The sequence below is a fragment of the Phaenicophaeus curvirostris genome, chromosome 20 (genome assembly GCF_032191515.1).
Source record: "Phaenicophaeus curvirostris isolate KB17595 chromosome 20, BPBGC_Pcur_1.0, whole genome shotgun sequence".
NCBI lineage: Eukaryota > Metazoa > Chordata > Aves > Cuculiformes > Cuculidae > Phaenicophaeus > Phaenicophaeus curvirostris.
In genome coordinates, this window is record NC_091411.1 from 2,089,544 (window position 1) to 2,108,799 (window position 19,256).

The 19,256-nt window shown below is 58.0% G+C and overlaps 2 protein-coding genes across 2 annotated transcripts; one reads left to right on the forward strand and one right to left on the reverse strand.

The window, feature by feature from the left end:
• Window positions 1-1,004: 1,004 nt before the first annotated feature.
• On the forward strand, window positions 1,005-2,224 carry HDHD3 (haloacid dehalogenase like hydrolase domain containing 3). The gene has a single exon (XM_069873137.1). The coding sequence runs from the start codon at window positions 1,337-1,339 to the stop codon at window positions 2,051-2,053; it is 717 nt and encodes a 238-aa protein (XP_069729238.1). The 5' UTR covers window positions 1,005-1,336; the 3' UTR covers window positions 2,054-2,224.
• A 778-nt stretch (window positions 2,225-3,002) lies between these two features.
• On the reverse strand, window positions 3,003-15,377 carry BSPRY (B-box and SPRY domain containing). The gene is made up of 6 exons (XM_069873120.1): window positions 15,278-15,377; window positions 12,556-12,654; window positions 11,809-12,039; window positions 9,490-9,515; window positions 8,163-8,287; window positions 3,003-3,804 (listed from the first exon to the last, which is right to left on the reverse strand). The coding sequence occupies exons 1-6, from the start codon at window positions 15,332-15,334 to the stop codon at window positions 3,278-3,280; spliced, it is 1,065 nt and encodes a 354-aa protein (XP_069729221.1). The 5' UTR covers window positions 15,335-15,377; the 3' UTR covers window positions 3,003-3,277.
• Window positions 15,378-19,256: the final 3,879 nt, after the last annotated feature.

A 19,256-nucleotide genomic window follows, 5' to 3' on the forward strand; every position in this document is an offset into this window, starting at 1 on the left:
ACGGGGCGGGGTCCGAGCCGAGGGGCGGGGCTAATGGGGAACCCGGGGGGCTTCTCTGAGGGGGCGGGGCTTACAGGGCGGGATCTGAGCTGAGGGGCGGGGCTTACTCGGGGTTCCTGTAGGGGGGCGGGACTTCCGGCCCGCGGGGCAGGTGGGTGGGTGCGGGCGGGCGGCCCCGAGCGCACGGACTTGTCCCCCGTCCCCCCCCCCAGGCACCCCGGGATCTCCTCAGCGCCCCCAGACGCTGCAGGCCGAGCCCCAGGTGTCCGCCCCGCCCAGTCCCCCTGGTTACAGCCCCCCCCGTGCCTCCCGCCCCCACCAGACACTCGTACCCCCACCCCTGATCCCCTGAGTGCAGCCCCAGGTGCCCCCAGGGCTGCCCTAGATACCCTGGGCACAGCCCTCGGTACCCCTGAACCCCCCAGGTGTCCCCTGCACCTCCCAAACACCCTGGGTTATCCCAGACACCTCGGCTATAGCCCCCGGCTACGGTTCCCCCCCCCGCACCCACTGAGAAACTCTTGAGCACCCCCGTGCCCCTATCCTAGACCCTTCAGGTATAGCCCCCTGTGCCCCTGCACCCCCCAACACCCTGGCTATAGCATTCCAGGGCAGCCCCCCCCATCCCCCTCCATGCCTCGGGAAACCCTACACCCACCGGCTTCCCCTGCACCCACGCGGACACCCCGGCTATAGCATCCCGAGCCCTGGGTGCCCCCCACACCCACCCAGAAACTCTGTGCGCCCCCGTACCCCGACCCCAGACACTGTGGATATAGCCCTCCCTGTGCCCCCCAGCACCTGACACTCCCCCAGACACCCCTGGGTGCCCCTGTACCCCACCCCAGACACCCCAGGTGCTGCCTGCACCCTCTCTGCATACCCTGTGTGTCTCCATACTCTCTCCCCCAACACCCCTGGGTGCCCCTGTACCCCCACCCCAGGTACAGCCACCTGCTGCCCCCCATCCAGATACCCCAAGCCCCCCCACCCTACCACCTGACACCCTGGGTGCCTCTCCCCCCACCCCACTCCCCGTGGGTGCAGCCCCCCCAGCCCCGGGCGCTCCACATACACCCAGCAGCCCCACATCAGGCGCTGCCCGTGGCGGGGGTGCAGCAGCCCCAGCCTGGGAGACTTTGCACCCAGGACTAGGTGCAGGGCTGTCCCTCTCCTGCCAGAGGGGCCCTGAGCCCCCCACCAGGGACACTGACACCGCTGGGGGTGCAGCAGGCGAAGGGCTGGTGCTCCCACCCCTCTGATCCAGCCGTGGCCGCGCTCAGCACCGCTTTCGGCAGAGCACCCAGCCCTGGGTTCTGGGTTTCCCGTAGGAGCCATGCTTAGGCTCCGCTTACTGACGTGGGACGTGAAGGACACGCTGCTGCGGCTGCGGCGGCCGCTCGGGGAGAGCTACGCGGCCGAGGCCCGGGCGCACGGGGTGCGGGTGCAGCCCGAGGCGCTCAGTCGGGCATTCCGGGAGGCGTACGGAGCCCAGAGCCAGCGCTACCCCAACTACGGCCGGGGCCAGGGGCTAAGCTCCCAGCAGTGGTGGGTCGACCTGGTGAAGCAGACCTTCAGGCTCTCAGGTGTGCATGAGGACAGAATCCTAACACTGGTGGCAGAAAACCTCTACCACGATTATTGCAGCGCCCGCAACTGGGAGGTGCTGCCGGGAGCCAGCGAGACCCTGAGCCAGTGCTGCCAGCGCGGCTTCCGCATGGGGGTGGTCTCCAACTTCGATAACCGGCTGGAGAATATCCTCTCCCAGTGCAACCTGCGGCACCACTTTGAATTCATCCTCACCTCCGAGGCTGCGGGTTTTGCCAAGCCGGACAGGAGGATCTTCGAGAAGGCCCTGCGCCTCGGCGGGGTCCCCCCCGAGCAGGTGGCTCACATCGGGGACGACTACACGCGGGATTACAGGGCCGCCCGCGCTGTGGGCATGCATGGATTTCTGCTCCAGGCTGCCAGGCAGGACGAGAAGCTGGAGGTGCCCCCTGAGCACATCCTGCCCACGCTCAGCCACCTCCTGGCTCTTATCGAGAAGGGGTAACTGCGTTCTGGAGTGCTGCTGCTGAGCCGTGAACCAGTCCTGGTGTGAGATTTCTCCCTGGCTAGAGAAAAGAAGCAAGCGCTTCCTAGCACAGGGAGAGCGCTGCCGGTGGAGCACAGGGGGCATTAATGCAATAAAATGTATTTGACCCGCTCAGCGTGGTTGCTGATGTCTTCCATGGCTCTAAAAACACCGTGGAGGAGGTCAGTGTTGCTGTCTGCACCTGACCGCGCTGGGGACTGGCTCAGAAGGCTCCTTCTGTGGGGCAGGAATGGAGCAGACACAGGTTTACCCCTTTGCCATCACCGTGGGGAGAGGCTCACGTGTCCTGTGCCAGCACATCAGCAGAGCTGGGTTGGGCTGAGCCTGGGGAAGTTGCCCACGCAGAGTACTCAGAAAACCCACACGCAGATCACGCACACCTTGCTGCACCCCAGGTTTGCCACCTCGCCAGCTTCCCTCTTTGTGACAGCAGTGGCCAGGAGGCAAAACAGCCTGGAGTTGGGCAATTTCACTTAATTCGATACATTGCCAATTAACAAATTTTCCTGATTTGGGTACTGAGAAATAAAGATAAGCTTTTAACACCTGGGGAAACGCCTCTCCTGCCCTTTTCCCTGGCTCACTCTTCCTTCCTCCCTACCCTGTTTTCACCCCGTTACCCTCACTCCCCAACTCCCTTTGGGGAAGTGTGGGGCAGCTCGGGTTGAGTTTCCTTCTGCTGCTCCTTGCTTCTTACTCCTCTGCTCCGACATGGATTCTTCCTTCAGCCACACCCCCTTAGGGGTGCCCCTGCCCAAGAGGTGACAGCACCATCCCTGCTTTAGCATGGGCAGCTCCTCCCAACAGTGCAGCTCCAGCTGTGTCCCCATCCATATCCCTTTCCACATGCTCCTCCCTGCCATTTCTCTAAGCACATGTCAATATTCCTCCTGTTTTCCAAGGCTGGAATGCAGCCCTTGGTCAGAGGGGATTAAATGATTCACCAGTCGTGGCTGGCAGAGCCAGGCGATTCCCTGACCCCCACCGCGGACACAGAGCAGGTGCAGCCTCCAGGAGAGGAAAGCTGCCATAAAACACGGGAAGAACAGACATAGTTTGAAGGCAGCTCTTGTCTGGAACCCACTGTACACAAGCTGGAAGCCCTTTCCCGGCTCCTTTCCCCCTCGATGGTTCGGTACCGTGTATAGTTGCTGTACACACAACTGTATATTCACCCCCAGCTCACCGGACAAGCGAGATGCTCTCGTGTGCCACAGCAAAGACAGGGTAAAGGGGCTCTGTGAAGGTCTCCCTGTGGGAGAAGAGGATGGTGCAGGAATCGGGGTCGTAAAAGAGCAGCTCCCCTCCTGCAAAGTCCACCAGCACCCCGATCTCGGCTGGAGACCTGATCAGCTCCACCAGCTGCGGGTGCCCAGCGTGCAGGAATTTGAACTCCTGGTCATAGCGTGAGAAGACCCAGGAGGCGGTGTTGAAGCCCAGGCGAGCTTCATTGCTGGAGCCCTTCCGTGGCAGGGAGCTGTAGCAAACTCCCAGCTTGTAGGCGCAGCTCTTCTCCACGCGGATCTTCCACGCGCAGATTCCCGAGCGGAAAGCAGCAGTAGCCAAAGCGTTGGGCCAGTGGTCAAACCGCTCGGGGCAGTCCAAGTCCACCTTTGCTTTCTTGGGGTTGAAGGTCAGCGTTTTCTTGTCTTCTGACAGGCTGAGGTGGGGGCTGATGGTTTTCTCATCAATGTGAATCTCCTGGGAGCCTGCAAGAGAAGCCACACAGTGAGCACCAACTTGGCAGCCCTGACCTGTTGGAGCAAGACCAGAGGAGGCCACAAAGATGATCTGAGGGCTGGAGCACCTCCTGTATGAGGACAGGCTGAGAGAATTAGGGCTGTTCAGCCTAGAGAGAAGGCTCTGGAGAGAACTTACGAGTAGCTTGCAGTGCTGAAAGAGGCTCCAGGAAAGCTTGGGAGGGGCTTTTGATCAGGGAGTGCAGGGATAGGACAAGGGGGAAAAGTTTTCAGCTGAAAAGGGGGAGATTGAGATGAGATCTTAGGAAGAAATGTTTTGCTGTGATGGTGGGGAGTTAATGGCAAAGGCTGCCCAAGAGAAGGGGTGGCTGTCCCTTCCCTGGATGGGGCTCTGAGCAACTGGATCCAGTGGGAGGTGTCCGTGCCCATGGCAGGAGGTGGAACTGGATGGGTTTTGAGGGCCCTTCCAACCCAAACCATTCTACTATTCTATGACGTGAACCATCTGAAGAACTCACAGCCATCTGAAACACAATCACAATTGCTCTTTCCTCACACATCACTCCTGCACACCCGTCTGCTCCCTGGGCTGACACAAAGCCGGGGGCTCGGGCAGCTCTCCCACAGCCTCCCCTCTCAAGCCAGAGAGCCATCAAAGCCCAGACTTCCCCAGACTCCCTTGCACCAGAAGTCCTGCAGGGTCAGAGATGCTTCTGCTTGTCCTCTTCTGACCTTGGCCCCAATCACCACAAAGCAGAACTCAGCAGGTTCGGTTCATCCCGTTTTTGAGAGGCCCAAATCTGAGTGCTGTCCCTTCCCAACCTCACTATGCGTGAGCAGGACTCAACTTCTCCTCCCCCAACTGACTTCTCCTCACCCAGCCAGGCGAGTCAAGAGCCCGCACAAGGACACAGGCTGTTTGCAGAAAACCTGCAAAGCCGGTAATACAGGAATGAGGAGGAATACAGGAATGAGAGGGCTGGGCAGGGACAATCTCTTTCCTCCAGTTTCCTCAAGTCATTAATCAACCCACTCTGAGCAGGTTTGAAGCACCGGAGGGAGGTGGCACCAGGCACAGGAGATGGGCACAGCCATGGGTTTGGGTTCCCCTCAGCGGGGCCACAGCCCCCTGCGAGCATCGAGTAACAGCGCAAGCACTTCCCTTCCTCTGTGAATTCACCGAGCAAGGAGACGAGGCTGATGCCCAGCTGACCCACCTGCTCCCAACCGAGTTTCTGCCTGCGGGTTCCCCTCCTGCCCTGCCTTCCCCTACCCTCGTTTCACCCATTTTAGGTCTTGAACTGCCACGGAACCAAGGCTGGAGCAGGCGAGTCCTTTACTCTCCCAGGGCTGATGACAGCAAGAGCTCTACCATATCACACCCACCCTGGCCATTTCCCCATCACCCTCTGCTCAGACTCCAGCATGTGGATGAGGCCCTTAAAGAATCAAACCATTAGGCCACATCCAAGAGCCCGACTTCCACCAGCATCTACAATCACAGAATCATGGAATGGTTTGGGTTGGAAGGGACCTCCAAGCCCATCCAGTTCCACCCCTGCCATGGACAGGGACACCTCCCACTGGATCAGGGGCTCCCAGCCCCATCCAACCTGGCATGGAACCCCTCCAGGGATGGGGCAGCCACCACTGCTCTGGGAAACCTGGGCCAGGGCCTCCCCACCCTCACAGCAAAGTATTTCTCCCTAAGATCTCATCTCAATGTCCCCTCTTTCAGCTCAAAACCGTTTCCCCTCATCCTATCCCTGCACTCCCAGATCAAGAGCCCCTCCCCAGCTTTCCTGGAGCCCCTTTCAGTACTGGAAGCTGCTTTAAGGTCTCCCCAAAGCCTTCTCCAGGCTGAACAAGCCCAGCTTTTTCAGTCTATCCTCATATGGGTGACTTACGCAGACCCAGGCCAGCATCAACCCGACCAGCACTGAACAGAAGAAAAGCTGGTAAGGGAGATTCCTAGGATGGTCCCCACCCTGTTGCTCCCTGGCAGGAGACAAACCAAGGCTGAATTATCAGTCTGCACAAGGTGGAAGTGCCACACACCCTTGTATGTTAGGTGAAAGTTACTGCAGGCAATGGAGAGCAGAGAGAGGAGCAGAAGACAGCATCCCCTCCCAGCTGAAGCAGCCAGTCTCATTCCTTTGATTATTTATTCCACTGAATAAATTTATTCCACCCCGCCATGCTGTGCCCTCCGTAGAGCTCTGCAGTGGTAGTTGCCCCTGCTGCTTATGTGTAGGTTGACTTTCCAGGAAACCAAGTGCTGCTATATATAAATTCATAGAAAACAGAGCAGTACGAGACTTTATCTTCCTCTGACACAAGAAGGCAGAGAACCTCATATTGTGCAACACAGCTCTAACCCAGATAAGGGGCTGCACTCTGGTCTTCACATGCAGAGAATCTACAGGAAAGCTGGGGAGGGGCTCTGGATCAGGGAGTGCAGGGATAGGATGAGGGGGAACTGGTTTGAGCTAAAAGAGGGGAGACTGAGATGAGATCTTAGGCAGAAATGTTTTGCTGTGAGGGTGGGGAGGCCCTGGCCCAGGTTGCCCAGAGCAGGGGTGGCTGCCCCATCCCTGGAGGGGTTCAAGGCCAGGCTGGATGGGGCTTGGAGCCCCTGACCCAGTGGGAGGTGTCCCTGCCCATGGCAGGGGTGGGACTGGATGGGCTTTGAGGTCCCTTCCGACCCAAACCATTCCATGGTCTGCCTGTTCCACACAGCCAACACCAACCTGGGAAAACCATACCCAGAGCTTGTTACTGGCCTGGCAATGTCTCCTGTGCAACCTCAGCTGTACAGCGAGAGCTGAGCTGGATCACAAATATCTCTAACAAACCACCAGCTTATGCGCAGCCACAATCTCAGCTCATGATCAAAAAGCTACTGCATTTACTCCCTGCTCATTACAGCGTGTCGCATCGTTTTTCAGAGTTCCTCCTCTTTTAAAATTACCAGCAGGCCCGTGCTAAATGTGGTGAAGAGGATTTTCTGTGACAGAGATTCCTATAGTGTCATCAGCTTCACTGCTATCACAAGTGACTCAGGAAACAGCAGAAGAAATCAAGCGAGGTTGAACAACAGAGCTGATAAAAGATAGTCTTTTTAAACCCCTGTTCACCTCTTATCGTCAACCAGCTGCTCCGAGCACCTGTATCCTCGCTACTGTCCCAAAACCTCCTACAGCTGCTGGGGGGCTCCAAGGAACTGGCAGGGACTCGGAGAGCAGAGGGGAAGGATGCACCAGGTCCTAGGCAGGACACAGCATCAGGATGTTCAGACACAACATAGAATCCTAGAATAGTTTGGGTTGGAAGGGACCTTAAAGATCATCCAGTTCCAACCCCCTGCCATGGGCAGGGACACCTCCCACCGGATCAGGCTGCCCAAGGCCCATTCAGCCTGGCCCTGAACACCTCCAGGGATGGGGCAGCCACCACTGCTCTGGGCAACCTGGGCCAGGGCCTCCACACCCTCATGGTGAAGAAATTCTTCCTTATGTCTAGTCTAAATCTGTCCCTCTCCAGTTTATACCCATTGCCCCTCGTCCTATCACCACAAGCCTTTGTGAACAGTCCCTCCCCTCCTTTCTGGTAGGTCGCTATAAGGTCTCCTCAGAGCCTTCTCTTCTCCAGGCTGAACAACCCCAACTCTCTCAGCCTGTCCTCGTACAGGAGCTGCTCCAGCCCTCTCAACATCTTTGTGGCCTCCTCTGGACTCATTCCAACAGCTTCATCTCATTCTTATGTTGAGGATTCCAGAACTGGACCCAATACTCCAGATGAGGTCTCACAAGAGAGGAACAGAGGGGTAGAATCCCCTCCCTTGCCCTGCTGGCCGCACTTCTTTTGATGCAGCCCAGGACATGGTTGGTTTCTGGGCTGCAAGCACACATTGCTGGCTCATGTCGAGCTTCTCATCAACCAGTACCCCCAGGTCCTTCTCTCCAAGGCAGCTCTCAGTCACATCATCCCCCATCCTGTATTGAAACTGAGGATTGCCCTGACCCAGGTGGAGGACCTTGCTCTTGGCCTTGTTGAACCTCATGAGGTTCTCACAGCCCCACTGCTCCAGCCTGTCCAGGTCCCTCTGGATGACATCCCATCCTTCCAGTGTGGCAACTGCACCACTCAGTTTGGCATCATTTGCAGACTTGCTGAGGGTGCACCCGATCTCGCTGTCTGTATCATCGATGAAGATATTAAACAGCTCTGGTGCCAGTACGGACCCCTGAGGATCACCACTTGTCACGGATCCCCACCTGGATATCGAGCCGTTGACCTCTTTGGGTACAACACAAAGAGGAGTGGATGAAACCCCAGAGTGCACGAGACCTGAGCAAGACACTGACCTGCGACACAGCAGAGAACAGCAGAGGCCCACAGTCGATGCAGCAGCGGACTCTGAACACAGGTCTGATTAAAGTTTAACTTCGGGGACTCCTGTGGCTCTAAGATTCCCTCCGCCACCTCTGTCCTACCAAAGGAACACAAGGGTTATTTCAAAACACAGTGATTCATTGACTAGCGCTAGGAGGTGTTTAAGATCACTAGGAAGTGCAGCAGAAACCTGAGCTGGAGCAGTTGCAAGAAGAGAAATTCACTGCAGAGAAATCGGGGCTTTCCAGACAAACTCCCCTCTCAAGTGATACTTTTGGTTGGCTTTGATTACAGCCCCTTCTGAAAAGACCTCAGTGTTTCAAAACACAATCCCAGCAGCCTGAGTCAACAGCCTCCTCCCTCAGCAGACATGGATTAAATGCCTCCAGAAGCGGCCAGCAAGGTACAAGAGGAGCACAATGAACAGGCTGAGTGAGAGAATCAGATTTCCCTCTTTGCAGAGAGAGCCTCATTGTCAGAGCAAAGGGGGGCACAACAGGAGAGCAAGCCAGGACTGCGGGTTTCATACAGCAGAGCCAGGAGACTGAGGATTTGCTGGGTTCCTGTGGCCTTCAGCACACACAGGAACTCCTGGTTGTAAGTAAAGGCTCTGACACTGGCTGCTGGTGATGTGTTTTGGCCCATTTTCTACTCTGTACAGGTAAAACCACTCCCAAAAACCCTTTGGGCACCAGAGTCCAAGCAGTGCCGCCTAGAGCACCCCTGCAGTAGCCCCAGGAATAAATGCCTGTAAAAATGCAGCACCATGCTGCTTCCTCAAGGAAGGGCAGCCCAGCGGCGCTGACAACAACTGTCAGAAATGTCGACACCCGCACTTGGTTCCCCCACTTCATGCATGTCTGGGAAGGAAGCAGCATGAGTGCAGAGCTTGGATGCGCTGCTGCTCTGAGCACGCCAGCTTTCCAGGTGGACAATCCTATCTCCTGCCAACAAGCCAGGGACAGGCTTGCTCCAGATCCCAGGGGCCCCACGGAGTTTGCTAAGGAGCCAGAGAAGGTCTCCTGTAAGCAAGGGTCAGCGCATCCAGCAGCGCCTCCAAGGAGACATTGAACATGGAGCATTTGGAAGTGCCAGCCTGCTCCATCCTGAGCTGCAGCGCAGCAGGTGAAGCAGAGACAAGAAGCTGTGCTGGCATCACTGTGCTCTGTCCTTGTCCTCAGCAAAAGAGGAGGGGTCCCACGGCCGGAGCGATGGCTGCTGCTCACAGCAGGGCCGCTGAGGGTGCGGGCAAGCTGGGCACAGGGGTAGGGAAAGGCCTGGGAGCAGCTGGGTACTGACCTCTCGAAGATCTCTTGTTCTGCACGCTGGGGACAAGAAGAGAAAAAGTCATTACAGCTGAAATAGATAAAATCCCAAACACAGGCTGGGACACAGTAAACCCAGGACCCAGGGAGCACTGTTCCCCTTCCTGATGCAGAGAAACCACTCCTCACCCCAACACTGGCCTTGGGGAGCGTCCAACACCCATTTTCATCAGCTGTAGCACTTTCCACTCCTTAAGAACATGAATGGGAATGGCTGCAGGTGACGCATTTTCTATATCAAGCTAGGGGTAGTGTCTGCTGTGTCGGTGGGATCAGGCAGCTGGGTGACAGTGGCTCAAGAAGGGCTGGGGAGCACCTAGACAGAGCCTGCCACCGCTCTGCTGCACGTGCAAGCAGCGTGAGAGAGAAGACTGCAAGTACAGCAGGATAACCTGCTGCAAGGGAAGCTAGGGCAGGCAGAAAGTCTCTGGACTGACAAAGAACCCACTCTGACTCCGTACCCTCTGACAGACACTGGACTGGTTGCATCTGGAAGCTCCTATAGCTGCATCCTGCCTTGCCCAGAGTCTGAAAACCCCAGCCCTGAGGTCCCCTCTCCTCCCCAAGCCACTGGGACACGCTGTAAGAATGTCCTGTGCTTGCAGCAAACAACCCTCAGTCAGCGGTGAAGCTGCTGCAAGGTTAGAGAGCCAAAGCTAAGAGTTGGGTAACCCTGGGATCAGTCGCACTTGGTCCTACACCAGCTGGCAATGGTTCTCAAGGTACAGCCCAAGGTACAAAGTGGTAGAAAAATACTTAAGCAAGGCTCAAACGCAAGCTGCAGGGTGCTCTGCCTGCCCTTTTCACTCTTCTTTGACATGGCATGGATTGACTCCTGACAGACACAAGTACCAAGACCATCAATCCAAGGTGGAGAATGTACGATCCCTATTTCCCCACCACTACGTGGTCAAAGGAGAAACCGAGAGGCTCACTGTTTTCTGCCACAGGCAGATGGATCTTGCTTTCCAGCCTTCACTCATCACAGCAAGACGAGGGCCCAGCAAGCTAAGATGTTGAGGCAGGACAGACACTGCGTTTCCCACCAAAGGAACGGCCATCTACCTTCTGCCTGGTGCATCGGTTCTTTTTTTCCAAGCAGAGCTGCCGCCCTCCTCTTCACAAAGTTACACGTGGCTAAGAGCAAGGAAGAGGAGGTGTAACGCCTACCTGCTCATGTCTACGACAAGAGGAATTGCTTGGGTAAATTGGACAATTTAATAGACAGAAAAGGAGAAGAGTGAAGGAAAGGACAAGAGGGAATGGCCTCAAGCTCCATCAGGGGAGGTTCAGGCTGGACATTAGGAAAAAATTCTTCACAGAAAGGGTCATTGGGCACTGGCAGAGGCTGCCCAGGGAGGGGGTTGAGTCACCTTCCCTGGAGGGGTTTAAGGGACAGGTGGACGAGGCGCTGAGGGACATGGGTTAGTGATTGACGGGAATGGTTGGACTCAATGATGCAGTGGGTCTTTTCCAACCTGGTGATTCTGTGATTCTATGAAAGCAGGGGCTGCTCTGCACAGTAAATATCTTAAACAGAAATACACCGGCCACAGGGCAGACACTCAAGAAGAACTACAGGTGCTTCCAAGGGTCACATTTTGATTAAAACTAGACAGAACACTAGAAGGCTGGTGGCCCAACTGACTGCTGTAAGAGCAGCTCTCAACCCACAGCTGTCCTGGCTGTGCAGCCTAAGGGCATCTGAGAGCGGGCAGCTTCAAGCTTGGAGCCCGGGGGGATCTGAACCTCAGGACTGGGAAGATCAGATGTGCTACAAACCATCAAGAAACCAGAAGGGATCATCAGGGCCAGATGAAGGAGGTTCCCTGAGCTAGACCCATAGGTAGGTCCTGTCCAACTCTGCCTCCTTGCTGTCAGTGCAGCAAGCTGCTGAAGGGAGGTTGTAGCGAGGTAAGTGTTGGGCTCTTCTCCCAAGGGAGAAGCAATAGGATGAGAGGAAATGGCCACAAGTTGTGCCAGGGGAGGTTTAGACTGGATATTAGGGAAAATTTCTTCACTGAAAGATTGATGAAGCATTGGAACAGGAGGCCCAGGGCAGTGGTAAAAAAGCTGAAGGTGTTCAAGTAGTATGTGGCCAGGACATGGTTTAGTGGGTATGATGGTGTTGGGCTAACAATTGAACTGGATGATCTTAGAGGTCTTTTTTCCAGCCTTAATGATTCTGTGATAAGCTGCTGAGCATTGTAAAGTCCCATAAAATCCATGATATTAAGTCTAGGTTATTCCTGGGCTGACTGCCTGGTCCCTCAGTACAAGGAGCAGCACTCACCACCAGGCCCTGGTCATCCAGGTTGGTGATTGTGTCCACCAGGTAGGTCCGGAGGGCAGCCAGCTTCTGCAAAGCCTCCGTCCAGTGCACCTGCTGCGTCACGATGCTCTGGTGTGCCCGCTCCTCCTCCGTGTGCACCTTCTCCAGCAACCGCTGCTCTTCATTTTCACACGCGTTCCCCACAAAGATCAGCCTCTGGATTACCAGCTCCCGCGCCGCATTGGCTGCGTTCTGCAAGGAGAGAGGAGAAACATCAGCCTTGCTTCAACCCTGACAAGAGCACCAACCGCTTCTGCTGGTCTTCCATGGACTCAGCAATTAGGATTACTCTGTTAACTGAGGCCCAAACCACAGTAATCATCACAAAGCAAGCAGAGATAAATAGGATAACCAGTCCCCAACCTGTCTACTGCCTCCTGGCCTAACCCTAAGCAACAACCTGCAAGGCACCAGAGTCCCATCCCTCAGCAGATCTTCCTGATTCGTTGTTAGGGAGAAGCAGAGCCACCACAAAGAAAAACTTCAGACCGGTCCTCGCGGGATGCTTGGTCGCTATCACCAAGAAATCTATTGTTTGTGTGTGGTTTTTAGGCAGATGAAGCCCTGCACTCTCCTGCTCTCACACAAGCAGCCGGGTGGGTTGGGGCCAGCCCCGCACACCGATGAGCCCAGCAGCAGCTCAGCATCTCCAGCAGGAACGGCGAGCGGAGGAGATCACAGAACCAGGGAGAAGGGGCAGGGAGTTACCAGGAGGTCCTGGTCCTTGGCGGGCAGCACCTCGTCCACGTGCCGGGCGATGGCCGCGCTCTGCAGCTGGAGCCGCTCGCACCGGTCCACGATCCTGTTCTGGAAGGCAGAGCGGCGGGCAGCATGGGGTCATGGCAGCCCCAAGCCCCCTGCTCAGCCCCCCCAGACAGACCCCCAACCCCACACAGCACCCCAGGCCCCACACGGGACCCCTCACATGGCCCCACACTCCACCCCACAGAAAGCCTCTTCCCCACAAGGGATGCCCCCCCAACAACTTCACACCCCACAAAGAACACCCTCCTCATGGGGGACCCCTCGTACAGACACACATGCCACCAGAGCCCCCCAACAACCCCACAGGCAGCCCCCTCTCCATGGGAGAACCTCCACGTGGCCCCACACCTCACTAGGAGCCACGCAGACAGCCCCCTCCCCACCAGGGAACCTTCACGTGGCCCCACATCCATTCAGAAGCCCCAGGGAGAAACCCCTTCCCCAGAGAGGACCCCTCACAGCCCCCACGCCCCACCAGGAGCCCCACGGAGAAACCTCTCCCCACGAGGGACCCCTTACACAGCTCCACGCTCCACCAGGGACCCCACAAAGAGACCCACAGGCAGCCCCATCCCCAGAGGGGACCCCCAACATGGTCCTACATCTCCTCAGTGCCCCCCATCCCAGCCCCACACCCCACCAAGAGCCCCCCACAGAGAGCCCCCTCCCCAATGAGGAACCCCTCACATGGCCCCGTGTGCTGCCAGCGCCTCCCCCGCTAGCCCCACACTCCAACAGAGCCCCCCACACCCCATCAGGGTTCCCATGCAGCCCCACATCCCACCAGAGCCCCACATCCCACCGGGAGCCCCACAGAGAGACCCTTCCCCACAGGGGACCCCTCACATGGCCCCACACCCTGTGACCCACTGCCCTCTTGTCTCCAGCCCCACACACTGCCAGGAGCCCCACGGAGAGCCCTCTCCCCTTATGCGACCCTCACAAGGCCCCACACCCCACCAGGACCCCCCACACCCTGCCAGGAGCCCCATGGAGACCCCCCTCCCCATGTGGGACCCCCATTCACAGCCCCACACCCCCATGTCTCTCACAGAGAGCCTCTACCCCGTAAAGGACCCCCCCCCAACCCCACACCAAGACCCCCACAGAGAGCCCCTGCCCATGAGGGACCCCCAGAACACACCAGGAGCCCCATGGAGAGTCCCATCCCTGTGCAGGACCCTTACACACCCCCACATGCCTCCTGGTCCCTCTACAGCCTCACACCCCACTAGCAACCCCATAGAGAGCCCACTCCCCATATGGGACACCTCATATGGCCCCGTGCCCCACCAGGAGCCCCATGGACAGCCCCCTCCCCACATGGGACCCCCCACACACACAATCCCACACCCCTCCCGGCCTCCCAGCAGCCCCACATCGCACCAGGAGCTCCATAGAGAGCCCCCTCCTCATGTGGGACACCTTACACAGCCCTCTGCCTTACCGGGGACCCCCAAACCCCACCAGCAGCCCCATAGAGAGCCCCTTCCCCATCTGAGACCCTCACACTGCCCCACATCCCTAGGTCCTCCAACAGCCCCACACTCCACCAGCAGCCCCATAGAGAGCCCTGTCCCCACGTGGGACCCCCCCACACAGCCCCCTGTCCCACTGGGGACCCCCAAACCCCACCAGCAGCTCCATACAGAGCCCCCTCCCTCTCTGGGACCCCTTACAGAGCCACCTCCCTCTCTGGGACCCCCTACACAGCTCCCTGCCCCATCGGGGACCACCAAACCCCGCCAGGAGCCCCATAGAGGCCCCCCTCTGCATATGGGACCCACATACACGCAGCCCCCTGCCCACCAGGGACCCCCAAACCCTGCCAGCAGCCCCACAGAGAGCCCCCTCCCCATCTGAGACCCACACACACAGTCCCCTGCCCCACCGGGGACCCCCACACAGCCCCACCAGCAGCCCCACAGAGAGCCCTGTCCCCATCTGGGACCCCCACACAGCCCCACACCCCTCTCGGTCCCCTCAACAGCCACACACCCCACCAGGAGCTCCATAGAAACCCCTGTCCCCACGTGGGACCCCTTACACAGCCCCCTGCCCCACCAGAGACCCGCAAATCCCACCAGGCGCCCCATAGAGACCCCTCTCCCCATCTGAGAGCCACACGCGCGCAGCCCCCTGCCCCACCGGGGACCCCCAAACCCCACCAGGAGCCCCACAGACAGCCCCCTCCCCATCCGTGACCCCCCTTACACAGCCCCCTGCCCCACCAGGGACCCCGAAACCCCACCAGAAGCCCCATAGACAGCCCCCTCCCCATCCGTGACCCCCCTTACACAGCCCCCTGCCCCACCAGGGACCCCCAAACCCCACCAGGAGCCCCATAGACAGCCCCCTCCCTATCTATGACCCCCCCTTACACAGCCCCCTGCCCCACCAGGGACCCCGAAACCCCACCAGAAGCCCCATAGACAGCCCCCTCCCCATCCGTGACCCCCCTTACACAGCCCCCTGCCCCACCAGGGACCCCCAAACCCCACCAGGAGCCCCACAGACAGCCCCCTCCCCATCCGTGACCCCCCCCCCCAGCCCCTGCCCCACCGGGGACCCACACGCCCCACCAGCAGCCCCATAGCCAGCTCGCCCCCTCCCCACGTGGGACCCTCCCAGCCCCCCCCTAGCCGGGGTCGGGTCCCCCCCTCACCCGCAGCGCCGCCGCCCGCTCCGGCAGCGCCGCCGGGCCCCGGCCCCGCCCGGCCATGCTGCGCCCCGGCACCTGCCCCGGGCCCGGCCCCGCCCGCTGCTCCCGCTCCTCCCGCTCCGCCGCCACCTGCACGGGGACCGGCCCCACCGGGAACGGCGCCGGCACCGCCCGCTCCTGCCGCTCCGCCCCGGTGAGTGCACGGCGGGGCTGGGCTGGGGCTGCCCCGGGACAGGGACCCTCCGTGTCCCCACGGCCTTCCCTGCGGCCACCCGCATGGTCCCCACAGCCCCCCCAAGGAGCTGCCCCATGCCCCCCCTATAGGTCACCCAGCTATAGGGACCCTCATTGTCCCCATAGCCCTCCCAAGCAGCTGCCTCATACCCTCCCTATGGGGTCACCCAGCTATAGGGACCCACATATTCCCCATAGCCCTTCCAAGGAGCTGCCCCATACCTTTCCTATAGGTCACCAAGCTATAGGGACCCTCATTGTCCCCACAGCCTTCTCAAGGAGCTGCCTCATACCCTCCCTATGGGTCACCCAGCTACAAGGACCTATATTGTCCCCATAGCCCTCCCAAGGAGCTGCCCCATACCTTTCCTATAGGTCACCCAGCTATAGGGACCCACGTTGTCCCCATAGCCCTCCCAAGGAGCTGCCCCATACCCTTCCTATGGGGTCATCCAGCTATAGAGACCCACATATTCCCCACAGCCCTGCCAAGGAGCTGCCCCATACCCTCCCTATAGGTCACCAAGCTATAGGGACCCATGTATTCCCCATAGTCTTGTAAGGAGCTGCCCCATACCCTCTCTATGGGGTCATCCAGCTATAGGGACCCACATATTCCCCATAGCCCTCCCAAGGATCTGCCCTATACCCTCCCTATGGGTCCCCCAGCTATAAGGACCTATATTGTCCCTATACCTTTCCCAGGGGCTTGTGCAACTGTTGGGACCCACATTGTACCCTGACCCTTCACAGGGGGTGTCCCACAGCCTTCCTGTGTGGCCACCCAGCTACAGGGACCCACGTTGTCCTCAGACCTTTCCCAGGGTCTGACCTGGCTGCAGGGATCTGGGCTGCACGCTCACTGCTGCTCAAATCCTGCTCGTAGGGTCCCCCCGTCTGCAGGGACTCTGGTGCCCTATTGAGCACCCATGGGGTCACCCCAGCTTTGGGGACCCAGGGCTGCCCGTGTCCTCCCCAGAGGAGGTTAACCACCCTCAGGGATGGTTGCCACCCCAGGAACAAGGGGAGAGGGCTCTGCTCCCGTTCCCGTGCTCGCTGCTGTGGGTATCGGCATTTCCTTACACCACGCTCTGGATTTGATGGCAGCGCCTGACCAGGCTTAGCCAGCAGCACGGGTTGTTTATTAAAAACTATTCAGTAAACTCAGGTTTGATTCCCGTTCAGCAATGAATTTGGGGGGAAGAGGGGATAGAAGACCCTCCAGCATGACATTGAGTCTGGTAGCTCATACAGAGAGCTGTGGGTGTTTAGCCTGGAGAAGAGGAGGCTGAGGGGAGACCTCATTGCTCTCTCCAACTACCTGAAAGGAGGTTGTGGAGAGGAGGGAGCTGGGCTCTTCTGCCAAGTGACAGGGGACAGGACAAGAGAGAATGGCCTCAAGCTCCACCAGGGGAGGTTCAGGCTGAATATTAGGAAAAAGTTTTTCACAGAAAGGGTCTTTGGGCACTGGCAGAGGCTGCCCAGGGAGGGGCTTGAGTCCCCTTCCCTGGAGGGGTTTAAGGCACAGGTGGACAAGGCGCTGAGGGACATGGTTTAGTGATTGATGGGAATGGTTGGACTTCATGATCCAGTGGGTCTCTTCCAACCTGGAGGAGTTGGAGAATTCTGTGATTCTAAGAGAGCTTTGGGGTGGACCAGGCTCGGGATAACCACGCGTAGGGAAACCTGCCGGAGTGTAAAACCTCAGCTGAACATCCTGCCTGGGTGACCGCTGTCCTCATCAGGATTTAGGACAATAAATATTCTGTTTGCAGAGGGCAAGAGGTGGTCGGACACAGGAGAAACCTCCCACTTTCCCCGAAGTCTCCCTGCAGTCCTGCCTCCATCCAGCTCTGTTTGCGTTGATGTGCAGGTAGGGACGGCTGCATGAGGACATGAACCATACAAGTGGGGAAACCTGCTGCTGGCTGGGAAATGGGAATCATCCCAATTAAAAAATCAGAACTGGCAGTTTAGCTTTCTCCTAGAATCCTGTTTTGCAGTGGGAACAACTTCCAGAGTCCTTCGTTGTCAAAGAGTAATCATTTTTGTTACTGATGTGCTGAACCGATTTGCATGCTCAGTCTCATTGAAATTGCTGAATTATCATAGAATCATAGAATCACCAGGTTGGAAAGGACCCACCGGATCATCGAGTCCACCCATTCCCATCAATCACTAAACCATGTCCCTCAGCACCTCGTCCACCCGTCCCTTAAACCCCTCCAGGGAAGGGGACTCAACCACCTCCCTGGGCAGCCTCTGCCAGTGACCAATGACCCTTTCCGTGAAATATTTTTTCCTGATGTCCAGCCTGAACCTCCCCTGGTGGAGCTTGAGGCCATTCCCTCTCGTCCTGTCCCCTGTCACTTGGGAGAAGAGCCCAGCTCCCTCCTCTCCACAACCTCCTTTCAGGTAGTTGGAGAGAGCAATGAGGTCTCCCCTCAGCCTCCTCTTCTCCAGGCTAAACAACCCCAGCTCTCTCAGCCGCTCCTTGTAAGACCCGCTGTGAGATTTATCATTCTTCACAGCTTTCAACCGTGCAAGACAGAACAACAGGTGGAGATTAACTGGGTGTCACTAATTGCTAATCACAGAGGCCATCAGGGTAAAATTAGAAATGGAACATTGTGTGGAAACCCAACCGCTTTTGCTTAGCGCTTCCAGGATTTGGGTTTGGGGTTTGTGGGGGCAGAGTTGGGCAGGTTTTGTCTTTGCTGGAATGAGCAGGTTTTCTGATCGATATTAGCAGAACTCTACTGACCCAGAAGCGGGGAGGCTGATGTGCACCGAGGGCAGGCTAAATCCAATTAGTGAGTCGGAGCTAAGAAGAAGCCAATTACTGGATGTGACATTCACTGCCATTGAAACGGGTTTCTGCTCGGTCTGTGACCTGCGAGGATCAGAGGGAGAGATGCTGCCTCAGCCCAAGCCCTGCTCTGCCAGAGGCTCCTCCAGCCAGCCAGATGCTGCTGTGGGGACTGTGAGGGACACCCTGGGTTGGGGCAGGCTGCGCTCGGCATGGAAGGCAGGAATTGTACTGCTGAATGCAGCAGGGTTATCGAGATCAGCAAGTTTGCGGACGACACTAAGCTGAGTAGAAATGTCGATCTGCTGAAGGGCAGGGAGGCTTCAAAGGGATCTGAACAGGCTGGATCCATGGGCTGAGACCAATGACATGAGGTTTAACAAGGCCACATGGCGGGTCCTGCACTTGGGGCACAACAACCCTGAGCAGCTACAGACTAGGAGAAGTCTGGCTGGAAAGCTGCCTGGAGGAGAGGGACCTGGGGGTGTTGGTTGACAGCGACTGAACAGGAGCCAGCAGTGGCCCGGGTGGCCAAGAAGGCCAATGGCATCTTGGCTTGGATCAGAAACGGTGTGACCAGCAGGTCCAGGGAGGTTCTTCTCCCTCTGGACTCGGCACTGGTGAGACCACTCCTCGAATCCTGTGTTCAGTTCTGGGCCCCTCACCACAAGAAGGATGTTGAGGCTCTGGAGCGAGTCCAGAGAAGAGCAACGAAGCTGGTGAGGGGGCTGGAGAACAGGCCTTATGAGGAACGGCTGAGAGAGCTGGGGGTGTTTAGCCTGGAGAAGAGGAGGCTGAGGGGAGACCTCATTGCTCTCTCCAACTACCTGAAAGGAGGTTGAGGAGAGGAGGGAGCTGGGCTCTTCTCCTAAGTGACAGGGTAGAGGACAAGAGGGAATGGCCTCAAGCTCCACCCTGGAGGGGTTTAAGGGACAGGTG